General features: G+C 40.2%; 4 protein-coding genes and 1 long non-coding RNA gene across 6 annotated transcripts in view; 3 read left to right on the forward strand and 2 right to left on the reverse strand.

Annotated features, from left to right (window-relative positions):
* Positions 1 to 5603, reverse strand: part of LOC103984533 (callose synthase 9) — a 75805-nt gene extending 70202 nt beyond the window's left edge. For both annotated transcript variants that reach the window (XM_065108487.1, XM_009402047.3), the window contains exons 1-4: positions 5443 to 5603; positions 4959 to 5174; positions 1903 to 2000; positions 1528 to 1691 (exon numbers count right to left, since the gene is read on the reverse strand). In XM_065108487.1, the coding sequence (XP_064964559.1) occupies positions 1528 to 1691; positions 1903 to 2000; positions 4959 to 5160 (464 nt within the window). In that variant the 5' untranslated portion in view covers positions 5161 to 5174; positions 5443 to 5603. The remainder of the gene's footprint in view (positions 1 to 1527; positions 1692 to 1902; positions 2001 to 4958; positions 5175 to 5442) is intronic.
* Positions 5604 to 6090: 487 nt separating this feature from the next.
* Positions 6091 to 9245, reverse strand: LOC103984532 (uncharacterized). The gene is made up of 2 exons (XR_671659.3): positions 8934 to 9245; positions 6091 to 6396 (listed from the first exon to the last, which is right to left on the reverse strand). It is a non-coding gene; the product is annotated as an uncharacterized LOC103984532 (long non-coding RNA).
* A 2254-nt stretch (positions 9246 to 11499) lies between these two features.
* LOC135613243 (protein PLASTID MOVEMENT IMPAIRED 1-like) lies at positions 11500 to 14248 on the forward strand. Its single transcript, XM_065110344.1, has one exon. The coding sequence runs from the start codon at positions 11500 to 11502 to the stop codon at positions 14044 to 14046; it is 2547 nt and encodes an 848-aa protein (XP_064966416.1). The 3' UTR covers positions 14047 to 14248.
* A 1590-nt stretch (positions 14249 to 15838) lies between these two features.
* LOC135613244 (probable L-type lectin-domain containing receptor kinase S.5) lies at positions 15839 to 19843 on the forward strand. Its single transcript, XM_065110345.1, has 3 exons — positions 15839 to 16498; positions 18645 to 19314; positions 19692 to 19843. Exons 1-3 carry the CDS (start codon positions 15839 to 15841, stop codon positions 19841 to 19843), a joined length of 1482 nt encoding a protein of 493 aa, XP_064966417.1.
* On the forward strand, positions 19321 to 22507 carry LOC135612333 (uncharacterized). Its single transcript, XM_065108488.1, has 2 exons — positions 19321 to 20572; positions 20638 to 22507. The coding sequence occupies exons 1-2, from the start codon at positions 20276 to 20278 to the stop codon at positions 21244 to 21246; spliced, it is 906 nt and encodes a 301-aa protein (XP_064964560.1). The 5' UTR covers positions 19321 to 20275; the 3' UTR covers positions 21247 to 22507.
* Positions 22508 to 23382: the final 875 nt, after the last annotated feature.

The raw sequence follows: 23382 nt of genomic DNA on the forward strand, positions 1-23382 counted from the left end.
AAAAAAGAGTTAAAAGAAAGGAATTTAGATAACAATATATGACTTGACATATCACACTACTCAAGTTTGGAAGAGCTTACATGACCACAGGGTAGTTTAGATAGCTTTATTATTTAAAAAAAGTTTGAGAACTAAAAATTATCAAATGATTGAACAAGCATTTTCATTTGAACTTACAAGAACAAGAGAGACATTCATTGCTTCCTAAATTATATAAGAAATAAGCAAACGAAAGCTAGAGAAGTTCTAATGATTCATTTAGGTTTATGCATGGAAGAACAACTAGAGAAGTTGCTAAAGATTAAGTCGGTTTATGAATGGAAGAACAACTACAGAAGCAATTCACTATTGAAACAGTTGGTTTTAAAAAAAATATATTCAAAGAAGAAGAAAGATCTTCACATGTTTTTCATTAACTAAAGAAAAGTGTATAATAGATTTAATACGGATTTAAATGGTGGCCTTTAGAAAAGAACAAAGATCAATCTTTATTCAAGGTGATAAAGATGCAGGGTAAGGCTATCATTAGCGTTAGGTTATCAAAAATCAACTTTTGAGTCCAAATTTTTCTGCATCAATAACATATAAGGATACCAGGCCTCATCAGGATAAACTTTTATCAAACATTCACTTCCAATTTTATTATGGTCAACAAAAGTCAGATTGTGGTTAATTGTAAACTTGGGAAAATAGAGAGAAACTTTATAAATTAAGGGTTTTAGAGTTAGTTCTAAGAACAAATATATAAAAGTCCAAATTTAGCATTACCAGGAGAAAATTTAAACAATAGTAGATGGAAAGAAGTTCCGACAAGTAAAATTTTAAGATATCTTTGGACAAAAATATAGATAAAAATTTCCCACAAGTTTTAGCCATTGGTTAGGTGAAAGAGGAGATTGATAAAGATATTATCCATAGAGTTATAGATAAACAGTGAATGTGTATATGATAGAGTTGTTATAAGTGTTAGGACCATATAAAAAGCATCTATAGATGCATAATTGAGAAAAAAAAACTTCATAACAATTTTACAGCTCAAGATGGAGGCAACAATATTTAGCCATTTAACAAATTATCTTGTGAAGCTTCATTTTTTTAAGTCAAAACCCAGTTGTAGTCATTTTCTTAGAACTCAGGTACTGCAAGGCTGCAAGCGTAATAGTTTTAAATTTGTTGAAGCAATCAACCTCAGTTTATGAGTAGCATTTCATGACTCACAAGAAATTGTTGAAATTACTTAATCAAGAACCCATGCCCCATGCCTGATGACATACTAATGAAGCTCAATCGCAAATATTCTTATCGGTGATGGTGAAGCATTCAAAGAGAACATCAACAGCAGTAAAGAAATTGCTGTTTAGAATGATCTTTTCTGCAAACATTAACAAACTGCAAGCTCTAACATGCTCCTAAGTAAGTTGAACGCAAATTCATAATGATTATGCAAATTTTAAAAAGAAAATGATACAGAGTGAACATGTATATATAAAGAATAATTATGTTAACAGTGTCACTTTGAAGACATACTCTCCAAGGTTGCCACTGAAAACACCTGATTCCCTCAACTTCATCTCATCCTCACGCAACTCATCAACTTTATGCTTCTCTCTGTAGCGTTTATAAAATTCCTGTAGATAGGCAATGTCCTGGCTACGGTCTATGCCTCCACCATCCCTCTTAGCGAGTTTTTGCTGGAAATGTACATAGGCAGAATATGTTAGACAATGAGGGTAAAATATCTAATTGCTTTACATTAATCATCGGCAACTGATCAATGGTCGACTTCAGAGCCACAAGGAGAAGAGCTAGGGGGGAAGTCAGGATGCACTACTGCAGTATTCACATGAAGGGTGGAAGATATTCTTAAGAGTTGCAGCTTAGTTGCTATCAGAATAGCCATACCTTTATGACCGACATTAAACCAGTCTTGAACTGAAGCACACCTCTGCCTTCACTGTTAGGATCCAAGTTTTGTGCCAATGAATATGCATGCTCGCATACTGCAGCAGATGCATCAAACAAAAGTAGACACTGTTATCTCTACAACATCACTTGTATAGTTGTATCAATGTATGCAAGCCATAGCATTCTCATAAGTAAAATGCTGCTTCAGTTAAATGCAGAATGACAATACTAAGAACACTCGAGAGTTAGCATATGTCATGTTCAAAGTATCTGTGAAAGACACAAAATAGAAAAGAATACATAAAGATCAAATAAACACAATTGGCTTGAACAGGTGAAGTGGTTTCCTAAAAAACACATCTGCCTCATTGTAGCAAATCTTACCACCACCATCAATCTGTCATCCTGAAGAATCAACATTTGCTATGTTAAGCTGAAGATATTACAAATTAGTGAAGATGTAACTTTAAATAATAGAAAATCAGTCCCTTCAGGCCAACAACACTAGCCAAATGATATAGCTGTCAATACGGATCTGTCTTGGAGGGTAAGTATGGATAATGTGCATTCATATGGCTCTGTCTTCATAAACTACTGCATAAAGCTAAACCTAGCTGAGGAGGTAACATACTGCCTCCTCATATGTGGCCAGCAGTAGAACACCATTAACGATGTTAGAACACCATAAGTGTCATATCCAGATGAGTAGTGAAAATGAGTTATCAATTTATTATCGTAAAAGTGACACTAAGCGATACTGAAATGATGTTACTACAATATACATTTCACTGAAATGTCGACACAATCATACAAATACAACACCAAAAAACCAGAATCAACTAGCATGAGTGGTTTGAAAAGTGAAAATCCTGCATTAAGTTTAAAAGTGAAATTTCAACAAAACCTATATATGCACCCTACTGTCAAAGAGTCAGCAAATACAGACTCAAATAGTGTCAAGTGTTTTCTAATACTTAAAATATACAAAAATAAGGTAAAAAGATACTAAAAGAAAATTATAGAAATGCAAATACAGCAGATAAAAAATGTTGCACCAAAACACACCTGATAAAGCATAATTCATATTTAGGAAAGAGGCGATAAGGAAAGAATTGCAAGTCCATGCAGGCGAGGCTATTACAAAGTGAGGTCCGCACAGGTTAAAACCATACAGTTTAATACATACATACATACATATACACAAACAACAACAACAAAAAGTGGTGTTGTTCCAAAGAATATATTTATTACATGCATTTTCTATTGAACTTCTGAACCTAATACCAGGTAATTCACCTAAATTTTCTCATTTTCTTTTGTCGAACTGCATCATTTTTTTTTGTAAATAAATCTTGATAAAGTTTATATTTGACAAATATATTAATTTTTATATCTACATTAAATTTAAAATTATTTTTGGTTGATTCTACCCCAATAAACCTTGCTGCCATTTCATTGACAAACATGTATGAAAAACATTATTTTTTTAATGATTTCTTGGCCATATAGATCGTAATAGGTCAAACCCTATAGTAATTGGCCAATTGTGGTAAAGTTTATTATTTTTTTTAAATCTCAAAGAAAGAAACACAAAAAGAGATGAGTAGGAGATGGAAGAACAAGAGAGGGGAAGTCAATATAGAGGAAACATAAATAAAATCTTACTACAACTATAGACAGACAAAGAAAGGGTGCAACAATCGGATTTTTCATCTATCACTGTCACAATATTTGTGATATATAGTCATTTAAGATAGAGAGAGAACAGCATATAAGAAAGAAAGAAAGGACGTTGACTAGTTCATTACCTTTTAAGGAAATAGGGAAGCTCTGCTACAACAAAGATTGACGATGTTAAAAAAATTAGAATCAATCCCAAATCTTTATCCTTTTACATATCTGTTTTTGTTTTACCATGCATGTCACGAGCATGATGATTAAAGAATCATAAGGACCACAATAGCACATATTTTTATTACCAAGGTTGCAGGTCACAATCATTGGTATGATATATATACAATAGTTATTTACTATACTAATATTTCTTGGCTTAAAGATAGGTGCAAATAGAAAACTTAGCAAGAGTGCATCTAGAAAACTAAATGGCTATGTCGATGGTTGTAAAAAATACATCCATAAACAATACAATGAGTTGAAGTCCTAGAGAGGAGGATCCGCTTTAATGTGGTACAATAAGAAATGTCATGCACTGAGGCAAGCTCTAATGGAAGAAAGTATAATAAATAAGCATAGCAAATTTTTCACACAATAAAAATATTATTTTTGACGGAACTGATAGGATAACAAAATTAATAAGAAGACACCGTCAACAAAAATATGACCAACCACCAGCTTACATAATTGATCTGTATTGAAGCCCACCATTTCTCATTGGTGTGTACTGCCAGACTTTATAATCCTCTTAATGAAGATGCTAGAAGGTGATAAAATAATAAAGAAAGAATTCCTCGTACCAATTTGACTTTTATTTCTAAGCATGCCTTTAATTTGTAATCTAAAGGAACCCTTTACCAATCATTGGAGGTATAATATCAAACTAACAAGAGTCACAAGAAAAGCCTTCTCAATCCCATTTGATTAAACAAAACTTGTTAAGGAAAAAAACCGAAGGATGACAACACAATGTAAAAAAGGAGGACAACTGAACATAATTGATCATGAACAACTATCACAGTACAAAATCAACAACTACTTAATCCGCTTGCAATTATATAATGGTGTTCAGTTACTTCGCATAAGAAATTTTTAATTAAGTTTGACGGTTCAGACTAATATCCTGGTGGAAGAGACAGCATCCGTCTTACTAGCTTCGACTAAAAAATGACATGAGAGTTTCAAAATACCAATGCAATTGATAACTGAATAAGAAGAGCACATGTTACAATTAGAAATAAATGGAAGATAAATCTCGTGATAACTCATGGTCGTTTGCAACTAAATAGCTAGCAGAAGTAGAACAGAACATTTAGTAGGCTACAAGATTATTCAAGGAATCTCTCTCCAACAACAAAGAATAAGATAATGTATCTTACGGATTCTTGAGATGTTGCGGTCCTCGTCTTCGATCTCATCAGCCGCTCTCAGTATGTCATCGATGTGCGTGTTGTTAGCCAGGCAAGACGGAACATTCCCTGCAACACCGCTGACGGGCTGCCCAAAAGCACCAACGCCCAGCCGTTCACCGCGAAGGGCCGCCCGGACCAGCCGCTCCCAGTTCTCCTCCGGCGTCAGCATTTCCCCCCACGGACCTAAAACACAAAATAGCCACTCAGAACCAAAATCGCGAGGAGAAGTAAGAAAAACAAAGCGAAAATAAATGTTCACTTCTCAGCGTAAAAGCTCAGCTCCAGATCGGGAAACCCTAGTAAGCAATAGAGGTAGGACAGACAAGGAATTATATGCCAAAAAACAAGAAAAATGACCATATAACAGCAAGAGATAGATCGAAAAAAGAGAAGAGGACGGGTCGATTTAGTTCGAGAAATAGAGAGAGACGACTGGGGAATGACATCTTACGGGGAGAGAGAAGGGGGAAGAAGCGAGGTTTGAGCACGCAGTTAGATTTCCTTCAACGCAGAGGCTCTGGAAATGAGAGAGAGAGAGAGAGAGAGAGAGAGAGAGAGAGAGAGCGCGTGGCTAATGAAAAGAGGTCGACGAAAACAATGTAGTGATGTCTAGGGTTAATATGATGGCGTCGAAGAAACAACCTAGAAATGTGTTTTGGTGTGCTGTTCTCGACGATCTACCCTTTCGAATAACCATTTTTGTTCGCATGAATTTACAGATTTTAAATAATTATTTTATGTTGTCAACAATTTTTTATCAATTTCATCATGCAGTTTTAGAAGGCGAAATACCAATAATAGTAATTCAATTTGTAGAGTTGAGGCTAAAAGGACCTGCCGACGCCACCTGGATCAGTCAAAATAGATGCCTGTAAGTGGGCCACAAGCTATTGTCATTCTTACAAGCAACATGTCATTAAATAACTTGTTTTTCTAAAATATTTGTCTCACAGTTTACAAACATAGATCTCGAGGGACAAAAATAACATGTGCGTCTTGGAACTTAAAAGAGTGTTTATGCTTGGTTATATTATGTCACGACTTCTCAATTTGGCTTGTGTGCGCTTTAACGACCTTGGGTAAAAGTTAGACACCTGCATCCTGTTATTTTCTGTCTATTCAATCAAAATATGATGCTGGTCAAACATTTCTTTTGGCTAAACTTCTCTTCAGAGATTATTAGACCACGTACCAATTGCTCGTTCCCTACCCTCAAAACAGTACTTCAATTATAACATCTTAAGAGGTCCCTTCTAAGTCTCTACTGAACATTTGGCCCGAGTGGGCATCACGAAACAAAAGACGAATTCTCAACGCTGATACTAAGTTGTGGAATCCGATGAAGTGCTTCCCGCAAAAGTCCAAAGGAAGCTGCTTTTCTTGCCGAACATGCCACATTGAACACCTGTTAACAAATCAAGCCAGGAACAAGAGTGAAAATTCTTGTTTAAATGATATGATACGAGGAGGTGAAATTATCAAACTTATGATACGAGGAAGATAATTAAATCAGTAAGTTCGTTGATGCACAGGCCCAATTAATACAAAGCTCAGGCGATATTGTAAAGAATTAACTGATCTGATACAAAACAAAATGATTTAGCTACAAGTTAGACAATGCACACCAAGAAAGAAAGATGGGGCCTTGCAGTGTTAGCAGCAGTAGTAGTAAACACTCATTGTTTAATAAAAGATTGCCAGATCTTACATAACAATACTACTTAACCAGGACGAAGAAGTAGAGATAGTTTGGCATTTGGATCATCAAATAGATCATTAGGGATCCACCGAAGAGCATCAACTGCACGAACACCAAAACAACCACCCGACACCTATGTAAAAGAATATAACAAGAGCTAACTAGACCATCAATGTGAGGGATATTTGAACAACACATGTTCAAAAATTTCTTAATAAGGACTTTGGGGGATGTAGCATTGCCACAAGAAATCCCTAAATTTTCTTTGCAACAAAACAGCGTTTCACTCGATCCAGGCATTTGTCAACAGAAGGGTACTCAACTTCCAGCAAGCCAATTAAATTAATTGGACTAACCAAGCATCCAACTAATAAGCTAACACTACTGACACCATAAAGTCATTAGGTCATAATCATGATTCCAAGCACTTCTTAAATGAATGTAAGATCAACCAAAGGTTACAAGCATATAGTATTAGCTTATTATTGGTGTCAACATAACACTGACCGTGTAAAAATTCATCTGTTATACCCGACAAAGTCAGATTTACGCACCAGGCTGAAAAACACAGCAACCTGAATACCGCAATTTACAGTCTAATTTACCCTTCTTAGAACAACTAGAACAAACATGCACCAAAAGTTACACTCCAACAGACAGTTTTTTAAACAAGTCAAAATTTTCACCATGAAATGCAATATCTCACCAATTGATCCAAGAAGAATCAAATGGCATAAGGTTTTGAGAACGCAAAAGGAGATGCACTGAATGAGCACAAAGACTTCAAACCTAAATCACTAACAGCAGATAACAGGATATATTCAACAAAGCTTTTTTGAAAGAAGTTTGACAGTTTGGGTAGTTTAAATAGTTTAAGAAGCATAACAACGTCAGCATAATCCAAAGCCTCCATGAGCATTAACTGATCAGCACTGGAATTTATGAACTAGATAAATCAACATAACATTTTCCCAAATGAGAAGTCAAGAGTTACACAAAAAAGTTTAACTTCTGAGTCTGTCACCTTTCTTAAACAAAAACATGTGAGCAAGCTATTTTTAATTGGTTCAGCATCTCCCTTTATCCATCTCCACACCAAGGTCTTCTTGTCAAATTTGAATAGCATACATGTCCCCCACAAGTACATGATATGGTAACAGCCACACAACAAAGATTTTCTCAGTCTGCAACCTGAGCTTGTTGTTAAGATGAACCGTATTAGGAAAGAGACTTAGAAAGAAGGGGATACAAAGAAAAAAACCAAAATTTCCAAATTTTAAAGAAGGTTTAGCAGCAGACAAACAAATGAGTTGGTTTTTCAAGTTACAACTTACTAAAGTTATTTAGCAGAGATTGCCCCGACTCATGATCCCCTGTTCATCACAATACCCTTGTTTTTCACATCATAATACCTATAAACATCAGCCCCAGATAAGAGAATGCAGAAGGAGAGCTTGGTCTTTGGAGTGTTCAAAAAATCATTGAGCCTAAATACCCACTTTATGGTTGTATGTAGTCCCACTTGTTTATCATGAAAAGCAACATTTATCGAAGGTTCACATCAAGGATGCACAACTCAAGGGTCAAAAGCGAACCTGGGGCTGCGAGTATATCCTTCCATCATCAATGAATTTCATAATTTTTTATATTCCCAACTCATGTTGCCTTTCACTTGACCTTTAAAATAACTACTTTCCAATATAGCATCCAGTTACAAGAGGCTGGAGCTGGAGAACTAATTTTTATTATGAAGTAATCTTGTTTTTCATCAGAACTACTGAACCTATTAAAGCAAAAGATTTAACAGCCTCGTAGCTTTCAGTTCAAGGTAACAGGATACTACTCAACCATTGCTTTATAAGGTTCCTATGAGATGTGTCATGATTCCACTAACTCGCAAACTTTTTTCTTTAGATTGCATTTGCCCGTATCGATATGTGCTTGAGATAGAAGAGTATCTCCCATCCCTCACCTTCCTTCGTGTTGTCGTGTTTATACACATTACGAAACTTCTCCGAATCATGGTTTCCCCATAAGTTGGTTCAAGTACTAGAAGAGCCTACGGCAAGCAATGTCACCAAAACCTAGGGCTAAAACTGAAAACAAGAGATAATGTGCGTAACAAGATAGACGATAGATTAAGAAGATAAGTATCGAGATTGACAACGCTCCTTGTACAGAATTTGTTTGGAGATCATCAAGAAAAGGAGAGCAACGATAACGAAAAGAGAGAAGCAAATCACCTCATCTGAGAAGGAATTATTAGGAGGAAGAGGGAGGAGATAGATCTTGCTTCTTGGGAGGCTTCGCTTGGGTCACGGTGAGGCAGTAGGCGACGACAGCGGACGGGAACACGACGAAGGTCGACCACGCCGCCAGCCGCGACAGCAGGGGCTCCCCTCTCGTCAACGACGCCGCCGCCATGATCGCCCCTTTGCACGGCTTCGTTTCGGCGCCCTAGTTACTCGAATCCCACAACAGCAATCCATCCACGACTCGATACTATTCACATGATCCGACCGCTCCGATTTGAATGTCAATCGAGCTTGCGTCGATTAAATTAATAATGCAGATAAAACTTTAAACGGTTTCTTTATTTTAATTATACTATTAATTTTTAATATTAAAGAACCTATGTGAGAGTGCATATTTTTATTTATGTATTGCACATTTAAGTGCACCATCCAGTATTTGGATAGAACATACTTTGTATATGTGATTTTATTTTATTTTTGTTATATTTTTCTAAATAATGAAGGTTCAGCCTATCCTTCAATAATAACAATAATAATTCCCAATATCGAATTTGGGATTCGTTATATAGATTTTTTGTCACAATGTAGCTTTATAAAAGATAATATTGTTAATTAAATTATAAATATTTAAATATTAATGTATATTTTCTAGTAAATTTTAATATATATATATATATATATATCTCATCGTACTAGGTAACAATTGTATCTATTTTTGATAGATAATTTACTTTGAATAGCCTCAATTAATTCTCTTAACTACCCATTAATGCCTCCTTTTTTATATATAAATCGAGATTTTGTTCACTCATTCTAATCATTTTTTTAATATTTTTTAAATCAATTTGGATCAATGAATCGTTTCAATTGTTTATTATTCATATATTTTTTATTAAAATAACCCTACATATGCATCTCAATTGTTTCATGTTTACCATGAAACAATCAAACATTTAATTGGCCAAGAAATCATGTTAGAATGTACTTAATTTTTTTCTTTTAGAGGGGAGTGATCCTCCCATCTTTTTCTTCTTATCATCTTTGTATCCATGGATCAGCTCAATAAATAAATTTATTTTTGAAAAAAATAAATCATACGACCACTTGCAATATACAAGATTTTGTTTGCATATGTGCATGAATTACGTGACGCAGTAAATAGATTTGTGAACAGTTCACTTGCGGCCAACCAAAACCTCCGAAGTAAAAACCATCGATCAAGATCTTCCACTGCTGGAGAACTCTGTGAAGGAAGACACCACCGAGCCCGTGCCATCTTTGAATGATTCTTGTTGATGCTCTCACCTCGTTATGTGCAGCAGCGAGCGAGGGGTTGAAATGATCAGTAAAGCAGCTTGATGTCAGCATCTGCACTCTTCGCTCAGGCCACCCAACATGGTTGTGTGCCCACCAGCATCCAAAATAACATTACACCCCAAAATTTTGCTGCTTTTCCTGCATGCAGTGCTCAGCTTTCACTTTTTAAAGGGGGCCTCTTTACATCATCCAAAGAAAAGAAGGCGTTCGGTGTTATACTCCTCGAAACACTTTTGTTGTGATCATGACCGGTCGACTCTATAGTTACAGAATCAATCCATAAACTTCAATCACAATTTTCCATGGTAACGTAGAACATGTTGGAAATGCACAAATATATCTTCATTATATATAGACAATTTGTAATATTATCGTATTCCCCTATTTTAATCTCGAGCTTCATCTGTCTCAACCTTGTTCATAATTTATGACTTTGGTGACGTTCTCCATTAGATATCGACGATCATCTCCTTCATCAAAATCGATATTTGTTTTATTTTTATAGATTTTTCTACTTCAACATATATCGTAACAATAATAGTGTAAAAAAAAATCATAAATTCATCATCTTCAACCCGTCCAATCTTATCGTTATTAATGTTTTATTCTAATTATCATTGAAATTAACATCCTTAAATTGTCCTCTTAATATGCTCAGTTCAATATTCTTCTTTATGGTTTGTCGAATTCTCATTTATTCTTTGATAACTATAAATAGGTATATATGCATGATGTAAATAATATTTTATTTATGATTATATATACAAATCAAGCTTTTTTTTTTAAGTGATGAGGACAGATGCGATCTTTATAAACATTCAAAGTTTCATAATGAAAGAGAATTTAAACTCTCAATGTATAATAAGTGGATGTATCACATATTGATGTTTTAGGTATATAGATTCACTTGATTTATTAAAAGGATATTATTCCTACCAAATATTACTTGACTGAGATTTTTTTTATTAGTGTAAAATTATCTTATATATTGTGCATAGTATAAATAACGTTTTATATATTGTGAACATAGTGTGAGGTGATATGGAACATATCTTTCAGATATCGTGCATGCATCTCGTTACAGAATTCACCATTGTTCGACATGCCTCTTGCCTCTTCTCTTCATTTCAACCATCACCGAGCGCTACACCCTCACCATTGTTGGCAGCCTCTAGGCAAGTAAACGCTTCCACTCGAAACCCTTAAACTTGTCGGCGAGCAAGGCGCCATTGCAGCCATGACCGGTTCCCCACCTCCCCCAAAGGCAGAAGCTAACATGCAGATTGTCCCAGAACTTGAGAGCCTAAACAGATCCGTTTGCAGAGCCCACAGTTCTCGTCGCACCGCCTCCCTCGTTCTCCCCTGCTTCTCCGGTGCAACCCCGCCCGTTGACGATGAGCCTCGACTCGTCGGAGAAGCTGCTCGGTCAGACCGCCACAACCGCTCCTCCGGCCATCCCTTTTGTGGAAAATCCCAGCAGGACCATGAAGGAGATGATACTGACGGCGGCCGCCATCACACGTCCGTCGGCGAACCTGGGCCCGAAGAGAAGCGGGGGATATGGAGCTGGAAGCCGATTCGTGCCTTGGCCCGCATCACCATGCATAGGTTGTTATGCCTGTTCTCCGTCGAGGTCATTGCGATCCACCACCTGCCTGTCTCGGTGGACGGGCTGCGTCTCTCGGTTGTCGTCCGCAAGAAGGAGACCAGGGACGGCGCTGTGAAGACGATGCCCTCCCGGGCGCTGCAAGGGACTGCTGACTTCCAGGAGACTTTGTTCATCCCATCCCACCTCTACTGCAGCGGTGGTGCGGGCACAGGGAAGCCCCTCAAGTTCGAGTCCCGCCTGTTCCTAATCTCAACAGTGGCAGTTGATGCTCCTCAGCTTGATCTCGGAACGAGCATTGTTGACTTGAGCTTAATGGTCAAAGAGTCCATTCAGAAGAACTTGGAGGGACAACGTATCCGGCAATGGGGGAAGGACTTCCCGCTCTCAGGGAAGGCTAAAGGGGGAGAAATGGTTCTCAAGTTGGCATTCCAAATCATGGACGATGGAGGTTTTGGGATTTATAACCAGGCAGAGACAATAAGAACAAACAGGGAGAAGGATCCCGATTTTGTTGTCTCATGGAAACAACCAAGATCTTCTTTCAGTGATGCAAACCCAAGAACAATGATAGAAGACCCATCTCTCATACCTTCAGACGACAATACTTCCATGAGAAGATCGGCGGCAACTGACGAGCTCGCCCTTCAGGGTCATGATCTCAATCCTCCAGTCTCTCCGGTACTGCAAAAGACTAAGTCAGACCGTCTGGAAGTAGGTGATGACCTTCCAAACTACGAAGTTATCGATAAGGGAATAGAGATTCAAGAAGAAAGACAGAACGAGGAGGAAATGACATCAGAGGCTACCACAAAAGAGGCATCAGTTTCGAGCGAGGTCGTAAAACAGGTGGTGCACCGCCGTGCTCAACAGAGGAGGCTAAAAGAGCTTCGTCCAGTTACTAGAGAGTTCGAAGCTCTTGACTCCGTGGTGACGGAGGATGTTGTCGGTCTGGCAAAGACAACTCAAGAACACAAACTCCAGAGATTGGATCCCGAGGAGGAAGCGGTGATAAAGGAGTTCCTTCGATTTCTCGAGTTTGAAGACAGTGAAGGGTCGAAATGTGATGTCGTGGACCTCATTACTTGCTCAAATTTGGGATCAAAAGAGGATGCCAGGAATGATGGGGAAAGCGTTCTCCTTTCAGATCTTGGAAAAAGCTTAGGCCCTGTAGTTCAGACAAGGAACGGAGGCTACTTAGCTTCCATGAATCCCTGCAATGTGCCGGCGCCAAGAAAAGAGACGCCGAAACTTGCCATGCAGATTTCTAGAGAGTTAATCCTCGAGGAAAAGAACCTGGAAAGTGAGTTTGAAGTGTTCCGAAAGCTGGCTGCGATGGGATCAGAAAAGATGGGTTCCAAAATACTCTCCCTGGCAGCCATGGACGAACTGTTTGGCAAAACAGCAGGGCAGATCGCGATTGAGGGAGTTGCGTCCGCCATAATAAGCGGCAGGAACAAGGAAGGAGCAAGCTCCAGTGCGGCCAGGACAATCACAACAGTTAAGAAGATGGCAGCAGCAATGAACGAGGGAAGGAAGGAGAGAATCTCGACAGGAATCTGGAATGCGAACGAGAAACCAGTCACTGTGGACGAGATCTTGAGCTTGTCATTGCAGAAGATGGAGGCCATGGCAGTTGACGCACTCAAAATCCAGGTAGAGATGACAGAAGAAGAAGAAGAAGCTCACTTCGATGCTGCCCCTCTTATGGAATCTAATGACTCCAGCAACCCACTGGAATCGGCCATTTCACCTGAGGATTGGTCCAGAGCCTGCAGTGCAAAGGATAATGTCATGATGTTAGTGGTGGTTCAGCTGAGAGATCCATCAAGGAGTTATGAAGCAGTCGGAGCTCCCATGATAGTTGTGGTGAAAGCGGTAGCATCGGATGATGGACAAGGAAACAACGATAGGAGGTTTAAGTTGACGAGTCTTCATGTAGGAGGTCTTAAGTTGAGCTCCAACAGAAAGAGTGTAGGCGACGGGGAGAAGCAGAGATCGACTGCCATGCAATGGCTTGCAGAGAACGGGCTGGCGAAGGCAGGGAGAAGAACAAAGCGGACGCAAGCAAAGAGGAGCCAAGATGTGGTCTGGAGCATATCTTCGAGGTGCTCAGCGGGCATATGGCTCTTGCCTGTTCGCAACCCAAATGTGAAGGCTCTGAGCAATAATTTATAGGTACTTGTCGTGATTCCATTGACATATGTATGCTCTCTTTAAGATTAATGTAGTAATATGATCAGAGCCCACTGCTCAAGAGAATCACAGTTTCTGATATTGAAAAAAAAAAGGAAAAAAACTAAGCAAAGATGAAAACAAGGTTGGATGATTGTTCGCAGGTATTGAAGACCGAATAAAATGGACAATTTTTAGGATATTAGTATGTTAAAGTTGAAAAGAAAAAAAAGAAGAATTACATATATTGAGTGTATTTGGGAACATATTTGAAATGTGTAATGAGAGTCTAATACATATTTCAAATGTGAATTGGTATTTAATATTTTTTTAAAAATTTATACTTTGTTTGGATTATGCATTTCAAATACTCAAAATTTAACACTTATACGATACTAATATAATTTTAAAAAATTTTAAAGTACCTTATGACATATCTAAAATCAAGTATTGCAAACATAATATAGTAAGAAATCATGATTTATGTCTTATATAAGGGTGAATTTTATTTATTTTCAATTTTTTTTCATTTAGATGATTTTATTATTTATTTATTATATATTTAGATCATATTAATTTTTTAAATTTTAGCATTTACGAGATGCTAATGTTGTTTTTTTTTTATTTTTAAAGTACCTTATAACATTATCTAAAATCAAAGACTATCATGATTTATATCTTAAATAAGTTTGAATTTTATTTATTTTTAAATTTATTTTATATACATTTATATGCTTATATTATTTATCAAATATATATTTATATCATATTATTTTTTGTATATATATATATATATATAAATTAAAAATATATAGTTACTTTTGAGTAAATATTAAAAATATTAAACGGATCAATTTATCACATAATATTCAATGGACATTTAAAATATAATGTGTTAATGCACATTTAAAGCATTCCAAAATTATATATTCACTCAGGTATTATTTTTTAAATATACGTTAAAAATATAAATATATTCCCAAAAATCAATCATCATCATCTTAAGTGGAGAACGCGTGACATCCTGTGCATACAGGTGTAATAAGGATGAATTAAGTTGAATGGGTCACATTTGAGATCAAATAAGGTTTAATATGTGTCTTAATATTTGCGCGCTCGGAGACTTGCATATATACGATTATGAGTTGGCTTCTCAACTTAATTTTGTGTGAGGAGTTATCTCAAAATTGTCATCATAAGAATGTCCAAGTCTATGTGCATTGTTCATGAAAAAAAGACGTGGTCTTGCGTGTCTCCTTCTCGTTTCAAACTTTTACGAATTCAAAGTCTTTCGTCGGGATAGACTATACAATTATTATAAAATCATAATCGACAAATGAAGGTTCTGACGCAGTCAATTATGAGACGGGTAAGACTTATGAACGGGTAAGACTAACTAGTTAATGGTGATGGATAATCTTTTCAAATAGAAAGGGGTTATCGTGTCAAAAATCCCATGCTTCTATCCCAAATATGAAACCCAAAGTCGACCATGGAAGTCCAATTCCACCTTGGTAGTTGGTTCATGCCCTTTCATGTACCTTTAAAGAATCAGAGTTCCACCAACAGAGCTTTCATGACTCTTGTGGCAAGAGATTTGGTAAAACAAAAGTCATCTCATCCTAGCTTTGCCCGAGAATGTCGCAAACTAATTTATTTTATTGTTTTCTGCGTGAACTTGTTGGAGATATAGTTCTGTCGGGCTGCGGCCAGCCTTGATCATGATATCGTTCCAGGATCCATAAGCTTTCCATCTACCTTTAGCTTCTCGTTAGCGTTCTTCCTCCTCGGCTGCATGTCAACTCCACTTGCTATGCTGTCTTCCAACCCAGTGACCTGGTGCTTCACTGTGGTGCTCACCGTCCTCTGTGTTATGTCAAAAATCTATAGCCTAGAGTTCGGCTATGCAAACTTTCTGAAGGAGAACTACGGTGATTTCATCTTCACCGACGGTTCAAGCATCGGTGATGGCGCTCTGCAGATCACGCCAAACTCAGGCAACCCAACATACCAATCTGGGAGAATCCTTTACAAGGAAACATTCAAGCTTCGCAGAAGCAACCGGTCGACCCTTACCTCGATCGACACTACCTTCGTGTTCAACATACGCCCGTTGACTCGACCGGGAGGGGAGGGCTTGGCATTCATTCTCACAAACAATCCGGCGCTCCCGAGCAACAGCGGCGGGCAGTGGCTCGGAATAGTCAACGATCAAACCAATAATAAGATCGCGAACCACATCATTGCAGTAGAATTCGACACAAGGAAGAGCTACCCCCAGGATCTCGATGACAACCATATCGGCCTCGATGTCAACGGTATCATATCCAAAGCTCAGTTGTCGTTTGGATCTACTAATATTAACATTTCAAGTGGCTCTGATATAGTAGTCAACCTCCAATTTGATGCCATATCAAACTTGGTTAAAGTTAAAGCTTCCACGTTCAACGAAACAGTGCGGGGAACCTATATTTTTTACTTTTTGTCCTATGTTGATCTGTCAAATTATCTATCGGAGGATGTTTGGGTGGGATTCTCTGCATCCACCGGCAATCTCACTCAACTGAATCAGATAAAGTCATGGTATTTCAGAACATCGACATCGACATAACTGGAACGGAGCAGTTAATGTGGTTGCTTGCAATGCTGATTCTGTTGCCTGTTGCTGCTGCTTGCTTATAATGGTGGAAGAAAAGGATGATAGCGATATCAAATAAAGATTTCTTACAAGGAAATCTCGTAGTTGAGGAAAATCTTTCCTTCCCACATGTATAAATAAGATATTGTACCCAACTAGTTTATCAATACTTTTCATCACTATAATTCAACTTATCATGGTATCAAAGTTGTCTTAGACCAAGATTTATCCTTCCTTCATCACTGATCGTTGCTCCATCCTCCAACGACTTCAACCGAAGCTGTTGTCAAATCCACCATCAGGCTCAGGTGCAGTGCCACCAACAACTAGCCATTTAAGCCGCAGCTCCAATGGCGAAGCCATCAGACAACCTCCAAAGTCCTCGAGCTCTACTGTCACACCAGCACCTACGAGCAGCGACGCTACCCCTCTCCGCCTGTCAAGAGACGCTGCTGCTGAAATCTTGGGCTGCAACCTGGTGCCAACACCTTTCGTAGATCGAATAAAATGGACATTTTTTAGGATATTAGTATGTTAAAGTTGAAAAGAACGAAAAAGAAGAAATATATATATATTAAGTGTATTTGGGAATATATTTGAAATGTGCAATTAGAATCTAATACATATTTCAAATATGAATTGGTATTTAATAATTTATGTAAAATCGTATTTTGTTTGGATTCTGCATTGCAAATACTCAAACTTTAACACTTATAGGATGCTAATATAATTTTTAAAATTTTTAAAGTACCTTATGACATTATCTAAAATCAAGTATTGCAAACATAATATAGTAAAAAATCATGATTTATGTCTTATATAAAGGGTGACTTTTATTTATTTGCAATTTTTGTATTTCATTTAGATGATTATATTATATATTTATTATATATTTAGATCATATTAATTTTTTAAATTTTAGCATTTACGAGATGCTAATGTAATTTTTTTAAAATTTTTAAAGCACCTTATAACATTATCTAAAATCAAAGACTATCACGATTTATATCTTATATAAGTTTGAATTTTATTTATATTTAAATTTTATTTTATATTCATTTATATGCTTATATTATTTATTGATTATATATTTATATCATATTATTTTTTTTTGTAAAATTACATATATATATATTTAAATTAAAAATATATAGTTACTTTTGACTAAATATTAAAAATATTAAACGGATTAATTTATCACATAATATTCAATTGACTTTTAAAATTTAATGTGTTAATGCACATTTAAAGCATTCCATAATTATATATTCACTCAGGTATTTTTTTTAAATATATGTTAAAAATATAAATATATTTCTAAAAATCAATCATCATCCTAAGTGGAGATCATGTGACATCCTCTATATACAGGTGTAATTAGGGTGAATTAAGTTGAATAGGTCATATTTGAGATCAAATGAGGTTTAATATGTGCCTTAATATTTGCACGTCTCCAATGAGACTTGGCATATATACTATTATGAGTTAGCTTCTCTACTTAATTTTGTGTGAGGAGTTCTCTCAAAATTATCATCACAAGATTGTCCAAGTCGTATGTGCATTGTCATTGGAAAAAAAAATGTGGTCTTGTGTGTCTCTTTCTCGTTTCAAACTTTTACGAATTCAAAGTCTTTCATTGGGATAAACTATACAATTATTACAAAATCATAATCGACAAATGAAGGTTCCTGACCCGATCAATTATGAGATACGAGCAACATCACGATAATTCATTCTTCGTTTCGAACGACGTTGACTTATGAACGGGTAAGATTAAATAGTTAATGGTGATGGATAATCTTTTCAAATAGAAACGGGTTATCGTGTCAAAAATCCCATGCTGCTATCCCAAATATGAAACCCAAAGTCGACCATGGAAGTCCAATTCCACCTTGGTAGGTGGTTCAGAGTTCCACCAACAGAGCTTTCATGACTCTTGTGGCAAGAGATTTGGTAAAACAAGAGATTTCGGCTTAAGGAGCTCAAAGATGCAACTGCAAACTTCGATCCCAACAGGGAGCTCGGCAAAGGGGGTTTCGGAACAGTCTATCGAGGTTGTCTGAAATGGCAGGGCTTCAACAAGGACGTGGCTGTTAAGAGAATCTTGAGTAATTCACATGGAGGAGACAGAGAATTCATCGCCGACGTGACCGCGATCAGTCAGCTCCGTCACCGGAACCTCGTGGAGTTGATGGGGTGGTGCCACGAGGACGACGAGCTACTCCTGGTGTACGAGTTCTTGAATAGAGGAAGCTTAGATAATTACCTATTTGGAGCGGGAAGAGCGACGGCGGAGTTCCCTATCCTGAACTGGGAGAGAAGATACAATATATTATGTGGGGTGGCCTCTGCTCTGGACTATCTTCACCATGGAAGCAGAAACAGGGTGCTTCACCGGGACATCAAGGCGAGCAATGTCATGCTGGATCACCAATACACTCCTAGGCTGGGGGACTTCGGTCTGGCGAGAGTCATCGAACGTGACGGCAAATCCCACCACTCCACTGTTGCACTGGCTGGAACTCGAGGCTACATGGCCCCCGAGTGCTACTTCACAGGTCGGGCCAGCGTTGAGACTGATGTATATCCATTTGGAGTGTTCGCCATGGAGGTATCATGCGGCAGAAGGCCAGGTAATCCTGTTCCGTATTGTTATCGTTGTTAGTGTAAACAACTTTATGTCGTGGCCTCGGGGCCGACGTGGCTTGGTTCGGGTCCGAATGCATAGGGATCTTGCGTGGCGTTCCTCGGGACAGCTGGGGTGGCCGGTTACGATGGTCCGGGCGGGACGTTACGTGGGGAGTGAAGCTTTTCCGCGGCGCTGGGAAGATGCAACCTCACCCTTGTACCTGCAAACAGGTCGGGTCGGAAGCTCAGCCCGACCCCTCCGACGATCAAGTTAGATGATGTGGAAGGAGTTTTTTGGTAAAGAAGTGTCCCCCCCCCCCTCGTTTAGAACTCGGGGGTATTTATAGGGCAGTTTAGTATTACCTGATGTGCCTGCCTGCAGGAGGCAGGATCGTACCTCTGATGACGTCTGACATCGCCCTTGTCATTGCGTGGAGAACCGAGCTGCCGCAGGGTATGGGCGTGCCTCGGTGGTCGTTCTCCTCTGCCTCGATCGAGCGCGTTGGGTCAAGCAACGATGAAGTCTTCGTCTGAGAGCGGGTGACGTCAGCGCCCATCGTGTCGGCATTATTGCCCTCTTTCGGGCAGAGTGTCATCCAGCCATGGCTGACGTCGTGGCGCGTCATGTCGCCATTATTACCCTCATCATATTTCCCCCCTGAAGAAGCTATGCGTCGGTCATTGCAATAGGGGGAGTCCGAGGCATGGCTTTGTCCTTTGGTGGCGTAGTAGTCTTAGGCGACATGAGGTCGAGCACGTCTCAGGCGGCTAGGCTGCGGCGAGGGAGGTGGTTTCGAGGGAGGCCCCGGTGGACGTCGAGGTCGGTCTTCCTCGGAAGAAGGCGAGGGTTCTTTTGAGCGAGGTCTCTGGGGCGACCACGATCCAGCTGGCAGGGGCCGTCGTCGTGCCGGCGGGCCACGCCGGGGGGAGCCCTGGGAGAGGCGAACTGGCACCAGTAGAGAGGCAATGGGGGAGGCTCCTCGAGGCCCCTCCATCCGCGAACTTTGCCATCTTCCGACCGGGGGGGAGGACGAGCCTTATCAGATGCGGGTGATGGGTGATCTCCCGCGAGGCGAGGCCTCCGACCCGCTGGTGGCCCGCTTAGAAGGCCTCTCCCGAGGCAGCCGGGTGTGGGCCGAGGGGGATTTTGCAGCCGAGTTCGTCCGCGGAGGGCTTCATCCCGACATAGCTCGGGATTTGTATACTCTGCCCTCCGAGGTTCTTCTTGGCAAGTTTGCCAAGTCTGCCAAGTCGTTGCTATGGGTAAGTGTTATTCCACCTTGTTGTATGTGCCTGGATGGTTTTTGTCCTGACTTGTTCGTCTGTAGGGTAATCATTACGCCGTGGCGCTGATGGACCGCGTTTGCGACGCGGGGCGAATCATTGCCGTCCTAAGTGGCCGCAACGCCGAGCTCCGGAAACAGGTGGACGAGGTCCGCGCCGGGGGGGCTCCTGAGGCGTTCACGGCGGCTGAGCAGCGCGCCGCAGATTCGGATGCGGAGGCAGCGCGCCTTCGATCCGAGCTCCAAGCATCCGAGGAGCGAAATATGGAGCTTCAGACGCATCTGAAGGCGTCTGTGGCCGAAGCTCGTTCGGCGAGGGGGGATTCGTTGGAGTTAATCCGACGTCTGGAGGAGGCGCGCGCCGAGGCGTGGGGGGCTTCCGAGGCACTTGACGCCGAGATCCGCCAAAGGCCGGAAAAGGACAAGAGGTTGATCGAGGACTACAAAGGTTCCTCGGGCTTTCAGCTTGGCCTTGTTCGGACTGGGCGGGTCTCGTACGAATATGGGTACCGGATTGCCCTTGCCCATTTTAAGGGGCGCCACCCTGATTTGGAGGTCGCTGAGGACCCCTTTGACTCTCTTCCTGAAGACATGAGCGTCGACATGCCGGACGAGGTCCCTTTTGATGACAGCCCCGACGCTCCTGAGGAATAAATATCGACGCATCTGTACTTTTTCTTTATTGTCTTGTCGTTCGGGAGTTTGATTACTGATGTAATGTGCTTCCTGAATGAATGCAGTCTTTTTCTTTTCCCCAGTTTGTTTGCTTGTGTCTTCTGATGTCGCAATACAATTATGACTTTTGCCAAGTCTCCATTCACGGAAAGAACTTTTTGAGGTTTTGTGTGTTCCAAGTCCTTGGAAAAGTGTCATGGACAAACTTTTAAACAGGATGTTTGATGTAATGCTTATGTATGTCCGTGTCTTTTGGTATGTTCATGCCTTGTACAACATGTAGGGGGACGACCGAAGGCTAAATAGTCCCATTTTAGTTGGGTTGGTGGCCTCTTTAGGCTTGTAAATAAAGGTTGTATCACGTGGACACGTACGAGAGATTCTCGGTCTATAATGTATCATTTTACCCTTTGTTGTGCAACTGTTCAGAGCTTGTAAAGTCTGTTTGTAATTTGCATTGTCTATGAAGTGTTTTTCGGAGATGTTTGCTTGTGGATCCCGATTGAGGCGTTCTATCTAACCCGTTCTCTTTTTTGTTGGTCCTAAGGGACAATGGGAGGCTTCGGGGAGGCTGACCTTTGCGAACGGACACGCAAGGGTGTCGCACGACTTAGGCAAAACCAGGTAAGTCCGTGACAGATGGTATCAGAGCGGGACAAGCACTCATAGAAACACTTAGCATGCAAACGTGGGGGACCTATCGGAGCTGCGTTGAGGGCAGTCAACACACGCGCGACCATTTGGGGGAAAACGGGCATGGAGATGTAGGGAAAAGGAGTCGCTCGGAGGAGCGGGCATCTGAGATTAGCATTCAGAGGAATGACCAACCCTTCGCGCAAGAGGCACCACGAGAACAGACAAGCTTGGAAGAATGTGGAGTGCACAAAGGTTAGGATGGCTGAGTTTGAGTTATGGCTCAACGTTGACAACTATACTTGATGGTGCTCAAGGCAAGCGAGGCGCTTGGTAAAGGATGAGACCATGTAAGGTGGAATGAGTTGCTCAGCGATCGAAAGAGTTGTGCAAAGCTCACAGAGGTGAGGGGAATTGCTAACTCAAAGAATTCGGTACTCATGCATGGGCTTGTATGCGGACGATGGAATGTTCGCGGCCATCCCAAGGCGACCAAAACTCGACGCCATGGAGCATTAAAACTTTCTCTTCGGCATGTGAAGGATACGTCCGTAGGAGGCTGAAGTGTGCAATGAGTTCATCATGTTGCTAGGCCTTGAGTGGTGCAGCGGGGGCTGTATTGACGTAGAGTCGCAATCTAGCAAGTGCGTTTGCAGGAGGCAGAACAATGCACAGTTTGTTCAGCAGATCGGAGTAGTCCAAGGGGATGGTGGTCTCCGAAACAAAGAGAGATGTTGCTCTAATGGGACAGATATCCAGGAGGGATAAGTCCCGACTCTCCAGAGGGAGAATCATGTGGGACGGACTGCACATGTTGAGGAGGAGTACCTCAACAAACAACAACTCCACGAAGCTCAATGGACCGAGCAAGCGGTGAGGAGTCATCGCATGATCTCGCTTGAGAGAATGCATTGGTGGATGCATTGCGAGATCAAGTGGGGGAGCGTCCCAAAGCAACACAAATGAAGGCACACTTGGAGTCGATTTGGAGATCAGACTCAAGGGAGGGCTGACCCGTGAAATGGTGGGTGTGAGGGCCACCATCGACTCAATGCAAAAACGAGGAGCGGAGCAACTTGGGTGTAACTTGGCGAAGTACCCAAGCCGCATGAAGAGAGCCAGCATAGAAGTTGGAACATGGAGCGGAGGCACAGTGCTTTCCTTAGACAGAGGTCAAGGACATGAACTCTTGCAGAGGCAAGAGTAGAATCATGTTGTTCTATGGGTCATTCATTCTATCAGAGAGGACTCATCTTGCATGGTGCCAAAGATGAAGGGAGCTTCTGAGCACATGCACCTTATCTCGGAGGAGCATTTGATGGAGGAACTAAGGCGACTTAATTTGCGGAGGTGAAGTTGGGTTCAGAAGGCCTTAGCACGGGGCAAGAGGACGCAGAGGCGGGTACTCTTGAAGAATATGCCACAGTGTTGCCATTCAAGTTGCCATGAAGGAAGCGGTGCGCAGCGGAGATTGTGCTAGTA

Source organism: Musa acuminata, chromosome BXJ2-5, assembly GCF_036884655.1.
Source record: "Musa acuminata AAA Group cultivar baxijiao chromosome BXJ2-5, Cavendish_Baxijiao_AAA, whole genome shotgun sequence".
NCBI classification, from domain to species: domain Eukaryota; kingdom Viridiplantae; phylum Streptophyta; class Magnoliopsida; order Zingiberales; family Musaceae; genus Musa; species Musa acuminata.

Coding starts and splice junctions, on each gene's coding strand:
- LOC135612333 (XM_065108488.1), top strand. CDS start 20,276: ATGGGGGAGGCTCCTCGAGGCCCCTCCATCCGCGAACTTTGCCATCTT. Junction 20,573..20,637: donor CTGCCAAGTCGTTGCTATGG/GTAAGTGTTATT, acceptor GTTCGTCTGTAG/GGTAATCATTACGCCGTGGC.
- LOC135613243 (XM_065110344.1), top strand. CDS start 11,500: ATGACCGGTTCCCCACCTCCCCCAAAGGCAGAAGCTAACATGCAGATT.
- LOC135613244 (XM_065110345.1), top strand. CDS start 15,839: ATGTCAACTCCACTTGCTATGCTGTCTTCCAACCCAGTGACCTGGTGC. Junction 16,499..18,644: donor CTTCCACGTTCAACGAAACA/GTGCGGGGAACC, acceptor TGGTAAAACAAG/AGATTTCGGCTTAAGGAGCT. Junction 19,315..19,691: donor ATCATGCGGCAGAAGGCCAG/GTAATCCTGTTC, acceptor GCCTGCCTGCAG/GAGGCAGGATCGTACCTCTG.